Here is an 18658-nt window from a genome sequence, read left to right as displayed (position 1 = left end):
TCGAGAGCTCCTCCCTCCCACTCACCGGCTCACACGACTTGCTTGCCGCGCACGACCTGCTCGTGATCATCCTGCACTGCACCCTCGCCACCACCGGATGCCCCGCCCTCTGCCGACCAGCCCTGAGCTCAGCACCGCCCCCTGCCCACGTTCGCCTCGCCGCCGCCTCGTCGCCCGCAACGACAACCTCTCGCCGCCTACAGCGCACGACCGGGACGGCCAAGATGACGATCAGGAGGACGACGAGGACGACATCGAGTCGCTCCTGTACCTCGCCCAGGTGCGTCCTCCCTTCCTCCCTTCCTCGGTCGACTCCTGGCCGGCGCGTCCTGCCACTAGGTTGCTGACTCTTCCACCTGCGACCCATTACACGAGACAGATGGACCTGATCTCACACAAGCTCGACGCGGCCAAGGACAAGCTCGAGCGGGCAGCCATGGCCGGCTCGTCGGCTGGGTGCGCAACCTTGGCCGGGTGAGGCTGCCCTCTCTCGTGTTGCCCTAGGTGCTCCAGCGCGCGCACATACTGACTCGTAGTCTCACACAGCATCCTTGCGCGCGAGTCCCGTACCGCGAGCCCGTCGCACGTCGGTCACCACCACCTCTCTCCTCCTCCTACATCCCTCTCTCCGCCAGCTGCACCAGCCCCTGTACGCCGCCCGTCGATCCCGACTCGACAGAGCTCGTCCAGCATCGCCCGCACCGCACCACATCGTTCGCCAGACGCCCTGCGCGCCGTCGAGCTCAGCTTGTCCGGCCTCCAGCTCCTCCTCCTCAAGCCCGTGCGGCCGTCGAGCGACAGCGGCTACGGCGGGTCCGACGACGATGACGAGGACAGCGCCGAGGGCCTCTACTTTGACCTCGAGCGCGCACTCGACCTCATCGCTCGCGTGCGTCCCACCCCTCTCGTTATCGCCCCTTCCCCGCCTTGGGACGATCCGCTCCCATGCGCTCCTTCTAGCCGCGACGCTGACCTCGAGGCCTCTCTGTGTCTACAGGTCACCGACGCGCACCGTTTCGGCGTCCTGCACGCGCCGCTGTCCGACCCGCAGCAGCACGACTCGTCGCCCGGCGTCGACGGCTCGGGCGCCAACGACGACCTGTGGCGCCGCAGCGCGACCGCCGCCGTCAAGCTCCTCGACCACGAGACCGTCACGGTCCTGTTCTCGCACCCGGCGGCTGCGGCCCAGCCGCCGTTCCTGTCGCGCTCGTCGAGCTCGCGCCGCCGGTCGTCGTCCGTCAGCCGGTCGTTCGCCCACCCGTCGTCGACCTTGCCGCTCGACACGGACGTCAAGGGCACCGCCGCGTCGCTCCTCTCGCCCGAGCGCAAGCTCAAGGTGACGGTCGCCGTTCACGCGCTGTACGTCCTCGCGCTCCAGGCGTGGGCAGTCCAGCACGGCCCGTCGTCCCCAACTTTGTCGTCGCCCTCGTCCGCCGCCGAGGACCCCAAGCTCGTCGCCGAGCGGTACTGGTCGACGATCGAGCGCCTCGCGGCGCCGTACGCGCCGTTCGCCGGTATCGGCATCAAGGAGGGCGACGAGATCGTGCAGAGCACGCAGCGCCGTCTCGAGTCGATCCGCCACCAGGACCTCGGGCCCGACGAGCCGTGGCGACTCGCCAAGAAGCGCGGGCGGCAGACGCCGGCGGCGGCGACGTCGGCGTCACCAACAGGCGCGACGAGCGCGACGAGCGCGCAGCAGGACGAGGGCTCGTCGGCCGTGACGATCCGCCCTGCGCTCGTGCCGCAGCCGTCGACGTCGAGCGGGTCGTTCGGTGGGCGCACGCCGCGAGGCGCGAGCTTCCATCTTGGGCCGCACGTCGACGAGGCGGACGCAGAGGAGGAGGAGGAGGAGGTCCGAGCGGCGCCGGTCTCGCTCGACATGCCGTCGCAGAACAGCCGACCTGTCGATGCGGCGGCTGCGCGCTCGCCGCCGTTCGCGCTCTCGCCGCCGCACGACCTGCTCCTCTCGCCGCCGTCGTCGACGTCGTCGAACAAGCCGGCCTCGTCGAGCAGCCGCACGAGCCAGCCGTACCCGTCCCCTCCCGAGACGCCTCCCATCGCGTCCGACGCGCACGCCTTCTACCCCGACTTCCAGCCTCGTGCCCCGTCAACCCTCTCGCCGCCCTCGCCTTCCGCCTCGCGCCTCCAGCCCCTCGTCTCGCCCAGCGCCGGCGCCACCTCGAGCGGCCTGCCGCGCGTCACGTCGGTGCGCTCGATCGCGTCGAACCGCTCGACGACGTCGGTCCTGTCGACGTTCAAGCACGACCCGCTCCAGCGGTACCTGTCGGGCCGGCTGCGGCGCGTCGGCAGCTCGGCGAGCATCTGCACGGCCCCGCCGGACCTGTCGGGCCGCACGAGGGTCTGCCGCGGCAAGGGCAAGGGCAAGATGGTCGAGCCCGAGCCGAGCGAGCTGTTCGAGCTACGCGGCGGCGCCGGCGGCGCAGCTCTCGAGCGCGCAAAGAGCCGCCCGAGCGCGCTCGCGACGGTCGAGGAGGCCGAGCCCAAGACGTGGCTGTCGCGCTTCTGGAGGTCGTCGCGCTCTGCGCTCGACGACGGCGGCCGGGGCGCGCCGGCGGGCCTGGCGGCTGCGGCCGAGGAGGGCGCGCTCGACCGCACGCGCAGCTCGAGCGCCGTGCACGCGCTCAAGCTCGCGCTCGACCGGCACGACGAGGCGAGCAGCACGATGGTCATGTACTGGGGCGAGGGCGAGGGCGCGTACTCGTACGCCGAGGAGGACGAGGAGGGGCAGGGCGAGGTGGACGAGCCCGTTTCGCCGGCGGCCGACAAGGTCACGTCGCCGCCGGCGTCCTCGCTGCGCTTTGACGAGGCGCAGCTCTCGCAGGCCGACAAACTGCGCTCGTCGCTCGACGCCAAGCCGCAGCACTCGACCCGGCAACCTGCCCGCCAGCGCTCGTTCCTCCTCACCGACCCGACCTCGTCGCCCGCATCGGCCTCGGCCTCGGCCAACACGTCTCTCTCGCGCGACCGCACGCGCTCGTCGCGCCGTGCCCGCTCCCGCGACACGTCGGTCCACTCGTCCGCCTCGTCGACCCACTCGACGACCGCCGACGGGCACCTCGCGCCTCCGTCGCCGTCGAAGAGCGGCCGTCGCCGCCGACGCCGCTCGTCCGCCGGCGCGCGCAGCTCTGCCGGCTCGGACGACGACGACGCGGCGCCACCCGTGCCCGTCGCGATGGACCCGCTCCTGCTCGAGCTCGAGCGCCGGTCGCACATCGGGCTCAAGACGGCGTGCGCGGCGTGCGGCCGTCGCGGGCTCAACTTTCCTGCGTGCCGCAAGTGCACGGGGACGTACTGCAGCCGCGACTGTCGGGTCGGGCCGCAGCACGTGTGCAGGAGGCCCGGCGCGGCGGCGGCGGCGAAGGCGGCGGCGCAGGCTTGAGCGAGCGGCTCGAGCGGCAGGAGGAGGTCGGGGCGGCCCGTATTCTCTCTCTCATTCACTTTGTTTCTACATCTCGACCGTGTTGCAATCTCATACAGCAGAACATGCTCTCGCCGTCTCGCAGGCAGAGAGAGTCTCCAGTTGCACCGAGCCACGCTCTACTCGTTTGCCCTCGCCGCCTCGACCATGGCGACCACCTCCTCGACGTCGTCGCCGCGCTCCTCACCCAGTCGCTCGACGACCTCGGCGAGCGTCGGCACGCTCTCCATCGCTCCCGGCTTCTCGACGCACATGGCGGCGGCCAGGCTCGCGACGACCAGGCAGCGCTCGACGAGGTTCGGCAACGACGCGGACGTCTGCGGAAGCGCCGCAAGGAGGGTCGCAAAGTATCCCTGCGCGTTGGACGAGGGAGTCGTCAGTCTCTTGCGGTCGAGAAAGAGGGCGGGAGAGGAGGAAAGGAGGGCGGGAGAAGAGGAAAGGAGAGCGGCTCACGGTGAAGCAATCCCCGGCGCCCGTCGTGTCCTTGACCTCGCCGACGACCTTGCCCGGCCCGAGCCGCAGCCTCGTCCCTCCTCTCAAGTCGACCAAGACGCCATCTCCACCGCGCGTCATGATGATGCCCGCCAACGAGCGCAAGCTCGTCTCCCTCAGCGCCGCGAGGAGCGCGTCGGGTCCTCCCGCTCGCGCCGTCGCGGCGGTCTCGTCCGACGCGAGCGCGACGAGCAGGTCCTCGGCTTCGCCCGCATTGATGACGAGCCAGTCGAGCGCAGGCCACTCGAACGCGGCGAGGTCGGCGCGCGAGAGCATCGGGCTCGGGTTGAACAGCGTGACGAGGCCGGCAGCGTGCGCCTCGTGCAGGGTGCGCTTGGTCTCGGCGAGCGGGATCTCGTTTTGGAGGAGGAGGTGCGTGTACGAGGAGAGGGCGGACGACGGGAGGCGAGGGTGCGGCGAGGCCGAGCCGGAGAAGTTGGCGCCGGGGAGGAGGACGATGCTGTTGTCGGCCGTCGAGGACGAGAGCTGGATGACGGCGCGACCTGTCGGGACCTGTGGATTTGAGTCAGACATGGACTTGAGGAGAGACGGGACCAGGGTAGAGAGAGGGACCGGCGCACCTCCTGATCCGTCTCAAGGAGCGAAAGCCCGACGCCGTAACCCTCGAGCGTCTCCTTCAGCCACTCGCCGTCGTGCCCAATCACGCCCGCAAAATCGACCGTGGCGCCGGCCTGCACGGGGATGCGAGAGAGGGTCAGCTCGCGCTTCGAGGGTTGCTTGGACGAGAGCTGGACGACTCGCCTTGGCGGCTGCGACGGCCTGGTTGGCGCCTTTGCCTCCTGCAGGTGCGGGTCGTCAGTATCGCGTGACGCTGCACTCAGGGGGCGCGGCGGGAAAACGCACCTGCTCGTCGCGAGTAGTCGGTCGAAGCGATCGTCTCGCCGGATCGCACGATGCTGCAGGCGCGCGCGCAGGGTCAGCTTGCGGTCCGACCTGAGCGCGCGATTGATGGATCTTGGGCGCACTGGTCGACCACGAAGAACTCTGCGCGGTGCGAGTATTAGCTCGAACGAGTCGCATGACGAGGGAACGAGGAGGAGGAGGAGGACGCACCGTCAACGTTGATCGAGCCGCGGACGAGGAGTCGCGCTCGGCGAGGGAGAGGCTCTGCCATGGAGGACATGTGCGTGCGCTAGCTGGCAGCGGCGACGGGAGCGGAGGAAGTGTGCCGTCCTCTCGCGAGGTGGAGCGGCCGATGAAGGTGCTCGTCCACCGCTCGCTCTGGCACGGTCATGCACGGTGCAAGCTGCTCTCTTGTGCTCTCACAGCCCAGCCGAGCTCCCTCGCTCGAGCTCGATGCGCTCCCGGCTCTCCCCCGTCGACTCGGCCATTCTCATCTCCTGCGCCTTCATGCGCGGTTTGGACGCGCGGGGCAGCGCTGGAGGCGCACCGCACCGCTACCCTGGGTCTCTCTCGCGGCGCCGCCGAGCGCGCAGCCAGCTGGAGCGGCCGCCCGCCGCGCTCTCCTCGAAGCCCTCCTCGTCGACGTGTTCTCGAAGCTGCGGCGGTCGCAGCAGCGCGTTCCGCCGAGCCGCGGGTCTAGCTTTCGACGCAGAAGGCTGTACTGGTCGCGTGCTGCTCCCGTACCGAGCTCGACGGCGCTTCCTCGCCCTCGGGCGGCTCGAGAATTCGAGTACGCTCGATTCGCTCCTCGCTCAGCTCTCGAGCTTCGGCGCATCTCTGCGACTGCGACGCCATGAGTCGTCTATACGAATACATTGCTGCCTCCTGCTCGCCCCTCTACGCCTGCGCTCTACGCTTCTCGTCCCATAAAACAAGAGGCTCCTGCGCGCCCGGCTCACTCGTCCGACGCGAACCGGCACGGCACCTCGCTGCACGCCCAGCCCATCTTGTCCCACGTCGCCTCGCGCAACCGCCACAGCCGGGCGAGGTACGCCTCGAGGTCGTCGCGCACGTAAGGCGGCGTGTACGGCTTGGGCACGCTGAACCAGCCGCCCTTGGGGATCTGGTGGATGAGCCGGAACGGCACAGCGTCCGACATGTGCTCGGTGCCGTTCTCGAGCGTGACGGGAGCGTAGCCCGGGTACCACTGCTCGCCGTAGCTGCTTGTGCGCGAGCGAGTGAGCTTCTGCTTCTTGTCGCCGCTCCCAGAGAGAGAGAGCGAGGGACGCACTGCACGGTCGCGTGGATGAACGCCTTGGTGCGGTGCATGCACTTGATCGACGTTGTCGGCGGACCGAGCTTCTGGATCCACGCGAGCTCGAGCGGCTGCGTCTTGGCCACCTCGGCGGGAACTCGTTTCGCAACGCTCTTGATCAGGGCGCCGTGGTAGCCCTTGCCGAAGCAGGTGGACCCAACGGCTTCGGGCACCGTCGAGAAGTAGTCGGGCAGCAAGCGGGCGAGCTGCGCGGCCGCCTCGTCGTCCGAGAGGGCCGCCGACGGGTACACCTTGGGGACGAAGTCCTCGTCGCGGTCGATGAAGGCGAGCCACCTCGACGGGCTGGTGTGGAGCGAGCGGAACTTGCACGACAGGTAGTAGATGATCTGGGCGCGAGAGGACGAGTGTGAGCGCCGGTGTCGAGAGAGAGAGAGGAGGTCAAAGCGCGAGACGCACCTGGTCGCCGTACAGCCCGTTGTCGGCGAGGTTGTCGCGGTGGCCGTACGTCTCGAGGCTCGTCGGCGGCGAGTAGAGCCAGGTGTCCTTGGCGCCCGACGCGTCGACGTACCGCTGGACAAAGTCGCCGACGGCAGCGTCGCGAGCGTGCCAGTGCACCGCCTGGACGCCGAGCGTGCGCAGGTTCTCGCGCCACTCGAGCGTCGCCCGAGCGTCTAAGTGTGCCCAGATGGGCGAGAGACAGACGCCGAACTGCGAGGAGAGAGACACGGTGAGCATCTCGAGATTGAGAAGGTCGAGAGGAAAGGGCCGCCGCGCACCTCGGTTTCGGGTTCAGGGTAGTGCGCCTCGAGCGTGAACGTCTTGTTGAAGCTGCCCTGCCCGTCGCGATACACCCACGTGAGCGTCGTCTTGAGCGTCCCGTCCGGGACGGCGTCGAGTTCCTCGTCGAGCTCGTCCGGGATCGGGCAGCGCACGAAGTAGACGTAGTCGGCGTGGTCCGACAGCGCTCGCGTCTCGTACATCTCGCCGTCGAACGTGTGCGTGCACTTGGCGACCGAGACAAAGTCGAGATGCGCCGAGTGGATCTGGTGCGCCGGGTCGGCGTACGGAAGCTCTGCGGGTTCGAGGCGGGGTCAGGTCTGCTCCGGCGCCGTCGTCCGACAGAGAGACGCACTCTCGACGTGCAAGGGCAGGGCGACGTAGCGCTGCCAGTCGGCGCCGGGCGTCCGATACGTCTCGTTCTCCCTCTGGACGACGGCGTGGATGAATGTCGCCCGGTGGTCGTCGAACGGCGCCGCGAGGCGCTTCTGGACGAGCCCGGCCTGCGTCGAAGCCCACACGACTTGGCCCGACGACGACGGCTTGCGCCGACTCGGGCGACTCGAGCTCTGAAGCGGTGCGGCGGCGGCGGCCCGTGCGGCGGTCGAGGTTGGTGGTCGGGACGTTGAAGCTGGCGGTGAGGGCGACGCGAGGACGAACAGCAGCAGGGAGAGCCCGCCGACGACGGCGAGCACGCCGCGGTTCTGCCAGAGCCGTGCCCGCAGCCGCTGCGAGAACAAGGCGGCGCTCACCATCGTCAAGAGCTGGCGGCGGAGCGGGTCATGGTCGACGGCGCGCGACGCGGGCGAGGCGAGCGAGCGACGTGCGCGAGAGCAGGGCCTGCGGGGAAGCGTGTCGCCCTGTCCGGACGTCGGGCATCCGGTGCGAGGCGCCAGAAGGGGTCGAGGAGGGATTTGCGGAGCGCGAGTCGAGGCCTGAGCGCGTGAGACCTCCTGGTTTCGGCGCCCGTTCTTCCCGTCGCGCCGCGGTCGGCCGAATCTACGCCGCTCGCCGACGCGCCACCGCTGCGAGAGCTTGCGCGCGAGGGCTGGAAAGCACGAGCACGTCCGAGCACGTTCGAGCGGGCCGAGTATAAAAAGGGCGCTCGGCCCGCGCTCTTCCTCTCTTTCCCTCCTTGCTGCACCTTCTCGCGGAACGTCGCTGCACTTGCCCGCACTGCCATGACCACGGACGCGCAACCCGGCGAGCAGAGAAAGGAGATCGAGCAAGTGCAAGCAGAAGTCGAGTCGCTGAACCAGCTCGTCGCGTCCCTCTCGGCACGGCTCGACCGCGTCGACGCCGCCAGAGGGCGCGAGACGGTCAAGGCACAGAAGGGAGCCGTCAACGCTGCGCTCGTCGACAAGGCCAAGCCGGTTGTCGCCGAGGTCCAGGTGCAGAAGCCCAAGGTGTTCGACGGCTCGCGCTCGGCGACCACGAACGACGTCTACGCGTTCGTCGCCGGCATTACCAAGTTCGTCGAGGGTCACAGAGGGTGGAAGGACGACTCGCACCGAGTTCACACGTGCGCGTCGTACTGGGAGGCGACGCCCGCCTCTGGTTCTCCTCCTACGTCGACCTTCCCGACGACATGCTCGCCAATCCTGAGCACGCCTGGCTCTCCGACTTTGAGCTCTTCAAGGAGAAGCTCCTCACCACCTTTGGCGACCCCGACAGAGCCATGGCCGACCTCGCCCGGCTCGACCAGCTTCGCCAAAACGGCGCCGCCTGGCTCTACGCCGCCAAGTTCCGCGCCCTCGCGGCATCACTCGAAATTACTCAAGAGACGCTCAAGTTCTACTTCCGCCAAGGGCTCGACAAGGACCTCAAGGACGCGCTCGCCCGACAACTCGAGCGCCCCGGCTCGTTCGAAGCACTCGTCGACCAAGTCGCCCAGGTCGACAATCACCTGAACCACCGCCAGCTCGCGCGCCAGACGCGCCGTCGCTGAACGTGACGATCAAAGCCGCTCGACGCCGCACCGAGGGCGACGTGTGACGTGCGCCAGAGCCGCTCGGACCGCCCCCCTCGACGACCTTCCCAAACCGCCTCGACCTCGTCCCTCTCCCTCCGTATTTGCTCCTCCCTCCTCGCTCCTTCCACCTCGTCAGTCCCACTCCCACAGGCGCCATGTCGGCGTCTCTCGAGCGTTCTCTCGTCCTCTCGTCCGTAGCTTCCCCTCACTTCCTGCGCAAACGTGGCTCTCCTTTTCAGCCTCGCGAGCGCGCTCTGCAGAAAGCGAGAGAGACTGAGACGAGCCTGCAGACGAGCCTGCATTGACTGCAAGTCAAGCCGGTCTGTATCGAGCAGCGAGACGGACAGGACGGCCTCTCGCTCGCTCGCAGCCAGGAGGAATGCAGCAGACGATGGTGGGTGACGATTACAGAATGCGAGGGTGAATGCGAGAGGGGACTACACTATGACGACGTCGGCTGTCTACATACCTATCGCCAAGTCGAATGAGAGAGAGAAAAGAGAGAGCGGGAGAGGGAGGGAGGGAGAGAAATCTACGCCTTCTGACCGAGCACCTTCTGCCGCTCCCCATCCTGCGTGACAAGGCAAGCGTCGTCAGTAGCGTACCCTCGAGAACGAGAGCGAGAAAGAGAGTGAGAGAGGAGAGGCGGGACGCACGAGAATGTCGTCGAGGTCCTCCCACGGCACCTTGCGGAACTTGTTCGAGACAAACTTGCGCACGTGCTCGGTCGACGACACGAGCGTGTCGCGGCCAAAGAGGTCGATGAGGTCGCCCGTGCACGTGTCGCGGCGCATCGTGAACGCGGCCGAGATCGAGATGCCCTTGGACGTGCCAAAGTCGAGCACCTCCTCGTCGTGGACGCACACGGGCGCGGCGCCCGTCATGCCCGACACCATCATGTTCATCGCGATGTCCTCGCAGTTCTTGCCGTAGTCGACGTAGCGGTGGATCTCGGGCGGGAGGACGCAGGTGTAGGCGTGCAGGCTGCGAGGCGAAAGAGCAGGTCAGGTCTCTGAGCGACTCGAGCGACGACGAGGAGGGAAGGGACAGGAGAGACGCACAAGTTGGCGTTGATCATCATTCCCTTTGTGAGGATGATGTCGTACTTGTGGTGCACGCCGGCCATCTCGTAGAAGATGGTGCCGTCCTCCTTGCGGCCGTGGATGCGCGGGAAGAAGCCCGCGATCGAGTCGGGGCGCGCCTGCCACACGCGGAACAGGAAGTCGATGCCGGCCGCCGGCGCAAAGATGTCGTCGTCGCAGATAAAGACGGCCTGCGTCTTGAGGCCGCGGATCGGGTTGAACCGGTTGTTGAGCGTGTCCGAGTTCATCTTGAGGATGGCGACCCTGCCGCCGGCGACGAGCTGCTTGATGTCGGTCGGGACGGGCACGTTGGGCGAGTGCCATGTGATGAAGACGGTGTGGACGCTGTCGGCGAGGGAGAGGGAAGGAGGGGAGAGAGGAGAAGGGTCAGGAACGGGACCGCCTCGAGAGAGAGAGAGAGGGAGAGAGGACACGCACAGGTCCGACAGGAGGTAGTGCCCGATGAGCTTGGTGAGGTACCCGAGGCGCTCGGGGTTGTAGAACGAGATGGCGACCGAGTACTGCTCCTGGACGGGGAACTTGCCCTCGGTCTCGTACTTGGGGTTGTACTTGGAGCACAGGTCGTACGCGCGGTGCGTGTTGGGCCAGTCGTACGCGGCGAGCTCAGCCTTGATCGGGACGTCGTGCCGAGGGACGGCGTACTGGTCGCGCAAGTCGGGCTGCGACTGGGCCATCTCGTACTCGAGCGTGCGCCACTTGGCAAACATGCGCGGGTGGTAGTTGGTCTTCCAGTCGCGGTGGTAGAAGTGGTGGAAGGACCAGCTGCAGAGGGGCGCGAACGAGGGGCGAGTAAGCTTCGTCGCCCGAGTCGAGGGAAGGGAGAAGGGGACGCACGGCTTGGTCTCGGCGGTAAAGTGGTACACGAACGCGTTGTCGATGAGCTTCTTGCCGATGGCGAAGCCCTTGAGCTTGGCGGGCACGTTGTACGCCGGCCCGATGACGCCGAGGCCCGTCGTCGTGCGGTTCGAGAAGTACCAGTTGAGGAAGCCCTGGTCGCCGCGGTTGTACGACGGTGCCGTGAGGTACGTGTCCATCATGTCGTTGAACGTCGCCTTGGACGGCTTGAAGACGAGGACTGAGGGAAGGAGGGCGAGGTCAGCGAACGAGGCCCGAGAAGAGGGGCGCTGAAGGGAGAGGGACGCACCGCCTGTGTTGTAGACGTCGCCGATGTCCTTGACGCCGGCAAAGACCGTCTTGGTCGAGAAGAGGTGGTCGATGTTCTGCAAGGGGCGGTTGACGAGGTCAGGTCCCGTCGTGCGCAAGCGCGAGCGAGAGAGAGAGGGAGAGGGAGAGGGAGAGGGAGAGGGAGGAGGGGAGGGCTCGAGGCGCACCTTGACCACGGCGGTGTCGACGTCGAGGTAGATCATCGACTTGAACTGGGTCTGGGCCCACAGGTGGAGCTTGCTGTACCGGCACTGCTTGTTGATGCCGAGCTCGAGCTTGACCTTGCCCTCGTAGGGGTACGCGAGCTGGTCGACCGCAATCACGTCGTCGGCGAGGAGGCGCAGGTCCTGCCGTGCGGCCTCGGAGACATGCGGGAGGGCGAGGACGACGATCGGGTGAGGGGTGCCGGTCTGTCGCAGCGAGTAGATGAGGACCTCGAGGGCTGGGAGCTGCGGGAGGTGGGGTCAGCTCGTCCACTTCGTGCGAGCCCGCGCGCGCCTGAATCGAGAGTGGGAGAGAGACGAGGGCGCACCAGTTCATCGTCGCACAGGAGCGCGGCGTACCCGCACTGCTCTGGGTACCGCTCGCACAAAGGATCGTGGCTCGCGGTAGCCAAGTCGCCTCCCGCGGTCGAGCTCGCACCGAGCACGGCGAGCTGGTGCTGGGCGGGATCGGGATTGAACCGGGGCACGACGCGGTGCTGGAGGACCGAGTCCTGGACGCGGTGCCACGGCACGAACGTGAGGACGACGAGGGCGACGACCAGGTACAGGACGCGGACTCGCCGCAGCTTGCTCGCGAGCGACGCCATGCTGCTGGGCTTGCTGGTGCGCGCGAGTGGGTCGCTAGTGGTGCTGGTGCAGCACTGGGCGAACGGGGTGCGGTGCGAGGCAGGACGCGAGGCCGACAGCTCAGCGCCGCGCGCCTCTCTCCCAAGGTCGAGGGTCTCGCCTCGATCGCGCCTTCCTATCGTAGCCAAAACGCCCGGACTCCGTCGCTCGCTTCCTCGCCAACTTTCGAAGCTCCGTCTTCGAGCGCGCGCGGAATCGAGAGCCCTCGTCGCCGCGAACAATGCGCAGCAGCTTCGAGTTCGCCTCGGCCCCGTCGACAGTCGTGCTCCTCGCGAGTGGCTTGCCAGGCTCGTGCGCTTGGCTTTCGGTGGACCGAGAGGCTCGTAAGGTAACTAGCACTGCGCAAGGGCCTCTCTCGTCCTCTGTCGCGCTGCCGAGCGAGGCGCACGCACGAGAGCCCATGCGTTGCGCGCTCGCCATGTACCGCCGGATCGCTCGCACGCAGGAGCGGGACGGTCGCGCGACGAGCGACGAGAGGCAGATCGACATCTCGAGAGAGAGAGAGACGTGGCGGCGCGCCGTCCACGGAAAGCGGTCGCGCCTCGCGCACGCCGCGCACGTTGCCCGTCTTTCGAGCGGTCGTGGAGCGGAGGACGGCCGACGAGCAGGGAAGCGCAGCGAGCTAGCTAGCGCGCGTCGAGGCGGGCGACTCGCCGCCGCGGGCGCAGCGAGCACCGCAGGCTCAGTACTGCCACCGTCGCAAGCCAACTCTGACTGCGTACGAGTCGGGCGTTGCGCCGTCAAGCTTCGAGCGGATGCTGTCGAGCTCGTTTGGGACAAGCGTCGAGTGCGAGGACGGCCGCTCGTGCGGGGCAGGCGCCGACCCGCAGCAAGGCGCCGCAGCTGCGCGCTCCTTCTGCGAGACTGTCCCACTTCGACGGGAGCGCAGATCCCGGCACAGCGAAGCGGTCGCGACTGCATGCTCGACACGATGGTGCGCGCGGTGTTGCCGAGTCCGTGAGGTAGAACGGCTCGGGCAGTCGCGCAGCGGCGGTGATACAGGGCGTGTCGTGGCGGCTCGAGGTCCAGCGAGTCGGTGGTCGAGGCGGCTGCGTGTCGCGGGCGAGGCTGAGGCGGCCTGTCGACGAGGAGGGTGGGGCGGAGGGACGAGGTCGGGAGGAAGGGAGGGGGGCTGGGGAGGAAAGGGCGGCGGGACAAGGTGGGTCGAGAGAAGGCTCGAATGCAGCTGGTGCGACTGTCCAACGCGCTGAGCCAGCAGGCGGCGGACGAGGTGATGCGGGGGAGGAGGAGAGGGAGATGAAGACAGAGCTGCTCTGCGTCCGCCATGGCCAGGGTACGGGTGCATCGCCTGGCCGGCGTGCTCCTCGTCCTAGCACTCGTGCTCGCCGTCAGCTTGGCCCTGCACCGCTCGTCGTTGTCCTCGTCGTCGCCTCCTCTCGAGCCCGGCTGCACCCTCGTCGTCAACGTCTTCTCGCGCCCGACCACGGTCGCCGAGTCGGTGCGGCACTATGCCCAGACGACGAGCATCACGGCCATCGTCCTCCTGTGGGCCGGCCCGGCACAGGCCAACGAGACGGACCTCGTCGCGGCCGCAGGCGGCACTCGGCTCTCGCTCGTCGTACCGCCGTCCACGTCGCTCAACTGGCGCTTCTATCCCTGGCCCGAGATCCGCACCGACTGCGTCATCTCGATGGACGACGGTGCGTCCCACCTTTCTCGCCCCTCTCCGCCTCGTGCCGAGCTCGCAGACGTCCGGACTTGCGCCTGACCTTCGGTCGCCTCCTTCTCTCCCTCTCGACGCCGATACAGACTGGCGCATGCCGCACGACCACATTAACCGCGTCTCGCAAGTGTGGCACGCCGGGTACCGAGACCGCTGGGTCGGGTTCGAGCACATGGGCCGCAACCACGTCGAGCGCGACCTCGCCGACGACGGCTCGGCACCCCAGCCCGTGTACGCGCCGACGTTCTGGTCCCAGTACACGGCCAAGCCAGCCGTCATGCCCCCGTCCAAGTTCCACTCGATCATGCTCCCGTCCGGCGCCGCCCTGTCGCGCAAGTTCTTCGACGCGTACCACGCGCCGCAGTGGGCCGCCGCGCGCCGTGTCGTCGACGAGCTCACCAACTGCGAGGACCTCCTCATGAACTACGTCGTCGCGAACCTGACGGGGCCTCGAGCCGGGCCGGCGTTCGTCCGCGCGTGGCACAAGCCGTTCCAGGTCGACGGCCTGTGGTTCCGGCCCAAGCACCTCGGGACGCGCTCAGAGTGCCTGCAGCGCTTCGCGGGCCTGACCGACACGCGTCTCGTCTACTCGGACGCGTACGTGCCGCTCGACGACGCCGAGGTCGGCGTGCCGCCGCCCGACGCCTACTCGTACTCGACCGAGATCCCGTTCGACTTGCCGTGCGCCCGGCCCTTGTTTGACCGAGAAGGCATCTGCGAGCTCGTCGACAGCGACGCTGGGTGGCGCATGATCGGTCAGCCGTGGATCGGACGGTGACGGGCGGCGTCGTCCGCGTCGTCGACGACCTAGATCAGCGGTGAGCTCTCTCTCCTGCCCTCCTCTCGCTCTCGCACGGCCTCTCACTGACTCTTTCGCCTCTCAGTTCAGCCTTACGCACCTTTTGAGCGTACTCGCCTCGCATCGACCGTCGAACGCACCCACTCCCTCATCGTCGTCGGCGTCGTTCTCTGTCCCCTTCACTCGCGCATCTAGATCCGTCTCTCATACTCTCTCCTCACCCTGTTGCAACCCTGTACTCATTCTCTCCCTCGCACCGCAATGAAACCCTGTCTCGCTGCTCCCTCTGTCTTCGAGATCGCGAACCCTGAGAGGCGCTTCTCGGCGGCTCGAGCGAGAGCTGCTCGCTCGCTCGCCGTCTCTCGCGCACGTAGCAGCAGCAGAGAGATGGACAACAACATGTGGGATGCAGATGCAACGTCTACAGAACCGGGCCCTCGCTGCGCGCGTGCGACACGGCGCTCTCCCTCGTTCGCTCCTCGCGCTGCCGCCCGCTCAGTCCTCCTCCCCCTCTCACGCCGCCGGCGCCGCCGCCGGGTCGGGCAAGTCGTGCCTCCCGCCGAGGCCGCCGAGTCGAGCGCGGAGAGGGTGCGCCGAGATGGGCATGGCCGAGCTCCACTGCGGGCGGGAGAGAAGGGATCAGTCAGGAGGGCTGTCGGTGAGAGGGAGGGGAGGGAGGGCGGGCGCACCTTGGGCTCGAGAAGCTTGGTGAGACGGTCGATCGTGCGCCAGCTGCATGGTAGAGGAGGAGGAGGATGAGAGAGTGAGTGCTGCGGCCCGAGGAGGAACGGGCAGAGAGAGAGAGAGAGAGAGAGAGAGAGAGAGAGAGAGAGAGAGAGAGAGAGAGAGAGAGAGAGAGAGAGAGAGAGGAACGCTCGAGACGCACTCTCCGCAGCGCCTCGCGTCCCACAGCGCCTCCTCGGCGTGCGACGAGTGCACCATAAAGTTGCTCGCGTCAATGTCGCCCCTTTCGACGGGGAGGCGGCCCATGGCGTCGTCGCTCGGCGTGAGGCGCCCGAGCCGCGACCGGAACAGGACGACCTGGTCGGCGTGCTCGACGTCGAGCATGACGTCCGACACGGCGCTCGACGAGCTAAACACGTTGTCGTCGTCGAGGAGGATGAGCCAACCTGGGCCCGCCGCCTCGGTGGTGGTGGCGGCCGCCGCGCGACGCACGAGGTGGTTGACGAGCTCGTTCATCGGGTAGTGCGACGCGCAGTAGCACTCGAGGTACGGCTGCCGCAGCGGGTTGCCGAGGTCAGGCGCCTGGCCGCACGCCCTGCCCGGCTCGTTGAGCGGCTGGCACGCGCGGCACACCTCGTCCGGGTCGAACGCGTGCGACTCGCGGCGCCGCTCGACCAAGTCGGCCTCCTCGACGCCGCCGAGGTACGCCATGCTCGCCGCGTCGTCGGTCGCGACGAGGTGGTGCACGTACGGGTACGACTGGCCGAGGACCGACTCGCGCGCGGCGGCGAAGAAGCGCGGGCGGGCGGCCGTGCGCGTCAGGACGTAGACCGGGTCGCCCCACCGGGGCGGTGCGGCGGCGGGCGACGACTCGGCGCAGTCGTACGGCTGGCCGACGCAGTCGAGGTTGAGCTCGACGCGGACCGGGCCCGAGGGCGAGTAGGCCGACGAGGACGAGAGGGCCGGGAGCGGTGGGAGCGCGCCCGAGTCGTTGCGGCGCAGGTGGTGGAAGACCTGGTTGTACGGGTCGGTCGTCTCGACGGCGGCGTTGCTCGACCTGCAAGGAAGGTGCTCAAGCGTGAGTGGGCGAGGACGAAGGAGAGGGAGGGAGAGGAGGGGGACGCACCAGTGATGGACGATGTGGACCGGCTGCCCGGCGCACTTGGCCTCGCGACGTATGCCGACGTACTGGTAGTTGCACCCACACGGGATGACGGCAAAGTCGTGCGGGTAGTCGCGGATGTAGGCGTTGAGGAACTCTTGCTCGGCCCACGTCGCGTGGCGGCGGTTGGCGAGGAGGAACGCGTGCGCGGTCGAGGCGAGGAGCTTGGGGATGAAGCGGGCGCGGCGCATGCGCGAGAGCTCCATGACGATGACGCCTGCAGGGGTGCGGGACGCGTCAGTCGGGGGTCGGCGGGAGGAGAGGGATCGGGCAGGAGAAGGAACGTGGGGACGCACCGCCGTTGACCTGGGCCGGCTCGGGCTCTCCTGGCTGAGCACAGACGGCGTCGTCTGCCTCGAAGCTCGGCGGCCAGTGATGCTTGGGCACGTTGCCGCACACGAGGCCGTCCCAGGGCGTGAACTGGAGCGACAGGGGCCAGCACCGCTCGGGCCGGACCTGGCACGCGTCGCCGAGGTCGAGCGCCATGCCGAACAGGGCGTCGTCGGCGAGCGGCTGGGTGCACACGTCGAGGGTGCCGACGATGGTGGCGTCCGTGTCGAGGTACAGGACGCGGTCGACGTCGACGAGGAGGTCGGCGAGGAAGACCTTGCAGAGGGCGCTCGTGTGGATGGCCTCGTTGGCGAAAGGTCGGACGGGCGCGACGAGGCGGTCGCAGGCGGCGTAGTCATACCACGTCGCGCGAATGCCGAGCTCGTCGAGGACGGGTTGGACGAGGTGAACGACGGCAGGTGGAGCGACGAGGTGGAAGTGGAGCGCGTGTCGGGGCCAGCCGTAGGTGGCCGCCGAGCGCAGCATCTGGGTCGCATAGTCGACGCGATTGTCGTCAAAGATGAGGGCAACGTCGTGCGAGGACGGGGGCGAGTCGTCGGCAAGGCGGCGGCGAGGCGAGGTGCGGGTGAGAGGGTGCGACGTCGACGAGTCGGCTGCGCGGGGAGCAGGCGAGTCAGTCGACTGTTGGTCTGTGGTTGAGCTGGACAGGCGCACGACACGCACCGAGGTGGAGGAAGAAGACGAGGGCCGAGGCGATGAAGGCGACGCGGACGAGGAGGCGCAGTCGACGGGCCGAGACGCCTTCGAGCCGTCTGGACAGGGCCATGTGCCCAGCGAGGGCAGGCTCAGCCGTACGCAGCAGCAGCAACAGCTCGCGGTCGAGGTTGAACGAGGGTCAGAGTCGTCCTGCTCGTCTTCATCTCCCCACCTCCTCTGTCGGCAGCGCTCGTCGTCCTCGGCTCGATGAGGCGCAATGCTGCACTCGTCGCCACCCTCGTCACCTTGGTCGTCCTCGCCACCATCCCCTGGTGGACCGCGACCACCTCCTCGAACCGCCTCTTCCTCGTAACCCCGGTGCGTTCCTCTCCCTCTCTCTCGCTCGCACGGCACGCTTTCGGGCTACGCCTGACCCGCCCATCTCGACCCGACACAGACAAAGGACGACCTGACGCGGTACTCGCACATGCTCATGCTCGCCTACATGCTCGCCGCCTCGCCTTTTGCCCCTCGCGTCGTCTGGATCGTCGTCGAGGACGCCCCGCAGCGCGACCCGGCCATCGAGCAGCTCCTCGTCGACAGCGGCATCACCCACCACTACCTCCACCGCGAGTCGCACGCCGCCACCGTCCACCGCGGCGTCGAGCTGCGCAACGCCGCCCTCGACTTTCTCGCGACGACGACAACGACGACCGGGTCCAACCAGGGCGTCGTCTACTTTGCCGACGACGACAACGCGTACCGGCCCGACCTGTGGCCCGAGCTCCTCAAGCTCCCCGTCGACGCCTACACCGTCTTTGCCGTCGGCAACACGGGCTACTACGGCTGGGAGGGCCCCGTCGTCGCTCCCTCGTCGTCGCCCTCGGCCGCCGCACTCTCGCCCGACGCGCCCGGCACGCCCGTCGTCATCGAGCAGTGGTGCTGCGACTACTGCCTGCGCCGCTGGAACGTCGACATGGGCGGTTTCGCGTTTCACACGAGCCTCCTCGGCGGCGGCGGCGGCGAGGGCGAGCGCGGTGGGCGCCCGGTCCGGTTCGACCTCGAGTCCAAGTCGGGCTTCCTCGAGTCGGACCTCCTCGACCAACTCGAGCGCCAGCCCTCGAGCGCGCTCGTCATCCGCCGCCCGCTCCTCGACCGCGTCCACGTGTGGCACAACTTTGGCAAGCCGTTTGACCGCGCGGGACTGTACGACGCCGACTGGACGACCGAGGCGAGCGTGTCGCTCCGGCTGCGCAACGCGAGCGACGTCGCGAGGGGCTTCACGTGGGCGGCGCCCGACCTGCCGACGGCGAGGATCCTCGGTCCCTGATTGTGCGTCTCCCTCCCTCTCTCTCTCTCTTTCTCTCCTTCCTCTCGTACTGACAAACTCTCGAACTGCAGATC

General features: G+C 68.2%; 7 protein-coding genes across 7 annotated transcripts; 3 read left to right on the top strand and 4 right to left on the bottom strand.

Moving 5' to 3' along the window:
• Positions 1-93: 93 nt before the first annotated feature.
• Positions 94-3517, top strand: RHOBADRAFT_55058 (uncharacterized protein). The gene is made up of 4 exons (XM_018417640.1): positions 94-280; positions 380-474; positions 547-889; positions 998-3517. The coding sequence occupies exons 1-4, from the start codon at positions 98-100 to the stop codon at positions 3398-3400; spliced, it is 3024 nt and encodes a 1007-aa protein (XP_018269344.1). The 5' UTR covers positions 94-97; the 3' UTR covers positions 3401-3517.
• A 41-nt stretch (positions 3518-3558) lies between these two features.
• RHOBADRAFT_45861 (uncharacterized protein) lies at positions 3559-5066 on the bottom strand (the record flags this gene model as incomplete). The annotated part of the gene is made up of 7 exons (XM_018414677.1): positions 3559-3792; positions 3893-4444; positions 4513-4623; positions 4709-4731; positions 4796-4848; positions 4918-4936; positions 5006-5066. The coding sequence occupies 7 exons, from the start codon at positions 5064-5066 to the stop codon at positions 3559-3561; spliced, it is 1053 nt and encodes a 350-aa protein (XP_018269343.1).
• Positions 5067-5728: 662 nt separating this feature from the next.
• Positions 5729-7603, bottom strand: RHOBADRAFT_55056 (uncharacterized protein; the record flags this gene model as incomplete). The annotated part of the gene is made up of 5 exons (XM_018417639.1): positions 5729-6015; positions 6087-6457; positions 6528-6779; positions 6848-7143; positions 7204-7603. The coding sequence occupies 5 exons, from the start codon at positions 7601-7603 to the stop codon at positions 5751-5753; spliced, it is 1584 nt and encodes a 527-aa protein (XP_018269342.1). The 3' UTR covers positions 5729-5750.
• A 1600-nt stretch (positions 7604-9203) lies between these two features.
• Positions 9204-11954, bottom strand: RHOBADRAFT_65425 (glycosyltransferase family 64 protein). The gene is made up of 8 exons (XM_018418705.1): positions 11620-11954; positions 11255-11536; positions 11068-11143; positions 10758-10998; positions 10341-10685; positions 9882-10247; positions 9477-9804; positions 9204-9391 (listed from the first exon to the last, which is right to left on the bottom strand). The coding sequence occupies exons 1-8, from the start codon at positions 11896-11898 to the stop codon at positions 9353-9355; spliced, it is 1956 nt and encodes a 651-aa protein (XP_018269341.1). The 5' UTR covers positions 11899-11954; the 3' UTR covers positions 9204-9352.
• Positions 11955-13049: 1095 nt separating this feature from the next.
• On the top strand, positions 13050-14704 carry RHOBADRAFT_55054 (glycosyltransferase family 64 protein). Its single transcript, XM_018417638.1, has 3 exons — positions 13050-13599; positions 13709-14440; positions 14507-14704. Exons 1-2 carry the CDS (start codon positions 13224-13226, stop codon positions 14398-14400), a joined length of 1068 nt encoding a protein of 355 aa, XP_018269340.1. The 5' UTR covers positions 13050-13223; the 3' UTR covers positions 14401-14440; positions 14507-14704.
• Positions 14705-14934: 230 nt separating this feature from the next.
• On the bottom strand, positions 14935-17384 carry RHOBADRAFT_55053 (uncharacterized protein; the record flags this gene model as incomplete). Its single annotated transcript, XM_018417637.1, has 6 exons — positions 14935-15039; positions 15111-15153; positions 15308-16162; positions 16232-16484; positions 16564-17211; positions 17282-17384. 6 exons carry the CDS (start codon positions 17382-17384, stop codon positions 14935-14937), a joined length of 2007 nt encoding a protein of 668 aa, XP_018269339.1.
• A 117-nt stretch (positions 17385-17501) lies between these two features.
• On the top strand, positions 17502-18584 carry RHOBADRAFT_50100 (glycosyltransferase family 43 protein; the record flags this gene model as incomplete). Its single annotated transcript, XM_018415291.1, has 2 exons — positions 17502-17632; positions 17712-18584. Exons 1-2 carry the CDS (start codon positions 17522-17524, stop codon positions 18582-18584), a joined length of 984 nt encoding a protein of 327 aa, XP_018269338.1. The 5' UTR covers positions 17502-17521.
• Positions 18585-18658: the final 74 nt, after the last annotated feature.

The sequence above is a fragment of the Rhodotorula graminis genome (assembly GCF_001329695.1).
Source record: "Rhodotorula graminis WP1 unplaced genomic scaffold RHOBAscaffold_11, whole genome shotgun sequence".
In the NCBI taxonomy this organism is placed as follows: Eukaryota; Fungi; Basidiomycota; class Microbotryomycetes; order Sporidiobolales; family Sporidiobolaceae; genus Rhodotorula; species Rhodotorula graminis.
This window is presented reverse-complemented; position numbering and strand designations above follow the sequence as displayed.